At 38.2% G+C, this 4,629-nt stretch overlaps 1 protein-coding gene across 1 annotated transcript; it reads right to left on the reverse strand.

Moving 5' to 3' along the window:
• Nucleotides 1-35: 35 nt before the first annotated feature.
• LOC109705380 lies at nt 36-4,246 on the reverse strand. The gene is made up of 3 exons (XM_020226112.1): nt 4,061-4,246; nt 1,568-3,187; nt 36-687 (listed from the first exon to the last, which is right to left on the reverse strand). The coding sequence occupies exon 2, from the start codon at nt 3,128-3,130 to the stop codon at nt 2,699-2,701; it is 432 nt and encodes a 143-aa protein (XP_020081701.1). The 5' UTR covers nt 3,131-3,187; nt 4,061-4,246; the 3' UTR covers nt 36-687; nt 1,568-2,698.
• Between the last annotated feature and the right edge of the window lie 383 nt (nt 4,247-4,629).

The following is a 4,629-nucleotide window of genomic DNA, read 5'->3' on the forward strand; positions in this document are numbered from 1 at the left end:
CAGTGCCGAGGAAAACTGAGAGAGAGAAAGAAAGGAAAAAACGAAAAAAAACAGAGAGATCGTCTATCTTTTCGTCAATGTACATCAACGAGTTCTAATACAAAGTTAAATGTCTCAAACATTCAACACTACTATAAATAATGATTCAGGTTAAACGCCATCCATTCCGTAACCAGACTAAATGCATTTGGGTTTAGTGGTTAAAAAGATGGGGAGGCGAAAAGCAGCCATAAAACAGAATCAGATTAACAGGCACAAATATCATACACGCCTCGGACACCACCTCAAGCAGTCAAAATCTGCGGGCGATTCATGAGGCTGATCAGCATTCCGACAAATAAGGTTTGCTCGGAACCTTCATATCTTGGGATCAAAAAGTAGATGTTCACTTTAGTCCCAGTTTTGCTGGTTACTTGGCACATGAACCACAAGTCGACACAGATGACACTTCACCATATCAAAGATCTGTAGAAATAATTCGTGATAACAAGATGGGTTCTATTCCTTGAAACATACATTCTTGGTACAGATCTTCTACCAGATAGATTTCAAATTCTTGCTATGCGCACCGTCAAAGTCTGAAGTTGAGCTAGAAAGGAGCAGTCCAGAATTCCACAGAATGGTGTCCAAAACTGAGAGAATGTGAGCTTTCTTGCAACCCCTGTTCGGGGGTCTAAGCATTGCAATCTGGTAGAACAACAAAACCAAGACATGTAAGCCAAAAAAAAAAAAAAAAAAAATTTTCTTTATATGTCGTTTAGTAGAAAGAAACTAGCTCACACATGCAAGCAGAACAATCAGATAAGTAGTATCACTGTATATCTGCGCCAGACAAGCCAATCAATGCAGTCACGCAATTTGCACCGAAAGTTCTGTTGGACTTCTAGAGTGTGTGCAAATGAATAGACAGGGAAATGGCATTTCTGCTTCATCACACCTGGCTTTAATGACTTCTGCCTTATGGGCTTGTGTCTTCTATTTTTCTAGATAATAATTTACCGAAATATGACGCATGCTGCACACTAATGTATAACATCAGATACTCTTAAAATCCAAGGATTTACTGTTACACTTCCAGGCTAGCTTCTTTCAGCAGCAGTAACATGAAGGGCTCTGTTTCAGAAAACACAACAAAAAAAGAACATGGCTGCACAAATCAAAATGTTGTAGGTGACAACAGCAGCTCCGGCAACAAAAATGTATAGTGGCTAATTGAAGGTAGCAAATGTGAAGCTTAGAAGAAGATTAGACAGTTAAAATATCATACAAAAGAAAATAAGGTTCCTCAGTTTTTGTCTCCAAATCATGCTATTGGCTTATCATGCAATGGTACATGCAACAAGAGGCTTAAGCAAACTTCAAATTCTAGAAAGAGAAGTAACCTCAGTTGGTGGTTGTCATACTGTTTAAAGCCAAATCCTAAAGCGATTAAACGCCTTTAGACAACTGAGTTGGTCAAGAATCAGCACAGCATGGGATGCCTATGAATTTATGTATTCTTTCAAATGAACCCGAAAAAAACAAAAGAAATATTTGGAATATAGCCTGCTTGATCAGATTAACTCACCTGCAAAGTTCAGTTATAAATTCTATAATCCACTATGTTGCCATGTACTTCAATTCATAATGCAGTTAAGATTCTTGCTAAAGCAGATGAGCAGATGAGCAGATGAACAGCTGCAAGGGAACAAAGTCTCAGAGGAACAATGACTATTCCCAAACGCTGTGATAAGGCCATCCGACAAGTTATAACTCCACACCTACAAATGCAAGAAATCAGGTTAAACTCCTTACAAGTATAAACAATAAAAGAGTCACTAAGAAAAGCATTTAGAATTCTCCTGGGCTTATAGTGCTTCGAAGCTCCTGCAAAACAAATTGAAATTTCAGAAAAACCGACATGAGAAACACAGATATGAGAAAAACATAAAAAACCATTAATAACCACCAATTTGTTACAATCTACTTGAAAGAACAGTATGAGGACAAACCATACATAAGTATGTTTGACTGGGCCAGCAAATCCTGCCACTTCAAAACACCACTCATAAAACACTTGCATTCCATGTATCAAAGATAAGATCCATAACATAAGAATGTTTTATTGAGTATCACACATCATCACAAGATAATTATAAAGGTAATAGGAAACTTGGATCAGACACAATCTTTATGCATGTTCATCAAAAACAATGCGGTGACTAATTTATACCTAATAATGTTACAGTCATAATAACAGGAGTAATAACTAGAATAAAAAAAAAGAGAAGAAAATAAAAAAGCACAATAAACAAATAACTAATCCAGAACCAGACTATCAAGTCAAATTTACGAACGAAAATCACATCATTGTACCAACGGGTGTTGCTCTACACGACAACTAACAATACTAACAGGAAGTAATCGTGAGTAACTCTAAAGGTACTCCTCAGATAACAACTCTCGCCATTAGAATCACAGGTCAGCTTAAAAGGAGATGGAAAAGGAGTTTCAAAGTTAAATAGTTACAGCAAACATATCCAATTAACTGATACTACAAAGGAGCTTCAATAGTGTCTCATCATGTTCATAACACATCCGATTCCCTTCCGAGCCTACAGTAAGAAGTTCTTATTCCAATGAAGTGAAAGAGAGGGGAGAAGTAGAAGAAGATGGAAAAAGGAAGAAAAAGTAGGATAAGTAGAGGAACTAGTGATCTCTAAATCATGTCCATGCCGTCTCCAATTTGACCCAACATTGGAGAGACAGCACTAAAGGACCTCTCAAACGGAGAAGGGTGCATTTGGGCATCACGCTTGCGCTTAAAAGCACATCCCTCGGAGTTCTCAACTTCGAGCCTCCTCCTAACTCCTCTCACCACCTGCGCCTCTGCCGGTGAAAGAGGAAAAACCTGTCCACTCACTCTGCAAAGAGAGTTATGGTTATCGTACAGAATTCTCTGGTTACAGTTCTTATCGCAGATATGTGTGATTCCAGTTAGTTTGCAACGGTACATGTTCCCAAATATGTGTTCGTTCTGGCATCTCACATCACACTTGTGACAAGGGATCGGCCCTTCTGTGTTAAGAATACTGGACAAGAAAATCACATTGCTTGGCTCGGCAATCATAGATTTGCCAAATACCTCCATTGGACAGGCGGCCGAGAGAATCTTTGATGCTTGTTTCACTTTCTAGCACTGAAGGCTCTGCAACCCAAAAAACGACATGGATTTGCTTTAGCATTGAGTTGATTTTTCCTAAAGGACGTGCAACCAATGGAGATTATACCCCAATTGCCCGCTCTTTTGATATGAAGCAGTTGAAAATTAACTTCGTGGCATAGAAAGACAAGTATTTCGAGAGGAAAAAGGGGTGCACAAGACATAAAACTGAAAGGGGGAAAAAAAAGCAAGTGAAAGAAGAAAGAAATGTAGAGGGGGTGATCAAACATATGCAATTCTGCTAGAAGAGATTACATCCAACCTGCAAAGTTGCAACCTTTCACTCTTATTATTAGAATTCTAAGCATATTTTAATTGGCATAGGTACAATATCAATGAGATGATTCCGAACATAATTAAAGAGTAAAATATATGAGAATAATCAAAAGATCTAGGCCTACATGAGCTTTCCTGAACCGTCCCCTACAAAATTATACAGCAATTCAACAACTACCACCTCTAACTATAATAGAAAACACTCAGATTTTACAACTAAAGACATAAAGACCGTAACTTTACTAACATACAACACTATTAAACAAAAGAGGACCTTTTCTAAAACATCTGAAAAGCAGGAAAAAACCAATACTAGAGATCAAATCTTTGAGCTAAACTCTTCAATATCCGTCTCGCTTCATAATCCGATCCAATATGATGGAAACACATGAAAAGCAATAAATTTACAGCAACAAGCTCAAACAACAAGAATTCAACCTACTACAAAATAAAATCGACCTGAGATGATGATAATAAGGCTCTCCCAGTTAAACATTCTAAAACCCCCCCTTCGTCGTGATAACAAAACCTAACCCTAACTGTTTTTTACCCAAATTCGAAGCGAAAGAGACGAATACTCACAGTGGGAAGAGCTCGGGAAAGGGTAACGACGCAGAGAAAAAAAAAAACACAAAATTGAGAAGAGAATCGCGTGGATCGCCCTCGCTTCGAGGATCGGACTCCTTCTAGCTCCCTCCCTCTCTCTCTCTCTCTCTCTCTCTCTCTTCCACTTCGCACGCGGAGAGCGAGTCAAAAAACGCTCCCGTAGGGGGCGATGGGGAGAGGTATTTATAAGGGGCCTCCAAAAAGTGTCGGCCCAAAACGAAATGAAATGGCATGGAAATTGTGTCGAAATGGGCTCACATCAGACATTGCGAGCTCATTTAGCTCGAGCCGTTACTCCGCTCGGCTCGGCTCGGCTCGGCCTCGACTTGTAATACGGTCCCATTTGAGAGTGCACGAAGAAAATACTTTTTTTTTTAATAAAAAATATTACGAATTATACTAAAGCACAAAGAACCATATGTCAACCATGGATGATTTTAAATTCGCTATCTAATTTTTAAAAGTTTTAAATTTACTTTATAAACTTTTAATTTGCTTGATTTAAGTTTATCAATAATATTTTAATTTTAAAATTTAAATTTATT

The sequence above is a fragment of the Ananas comosus genome, unplaced genomic scaffold (assembly GCF_001540865.1).
Source record: "Ananas comosus cultivar F153 unplaced genomic scaffold, ASM154086v1, whole genome shotgun sequence".
NCBI classification, from domain to species: Eukaryota; Viridiplantae; Streptophyta; class Magnoliopsida; order Poales; family Bromeliaceae; genus Ananas; species Ananas comosus.

Excerpts from the sequence above, each read along its gene's own strand:
- LOC109705380 (XM_020226112.1), bottom strand. The coding sequence starts at position 3,130 with ATGGAGGTATTTGGCAAATCTATGATTGCCGAGCCAAGCAATGTGATT.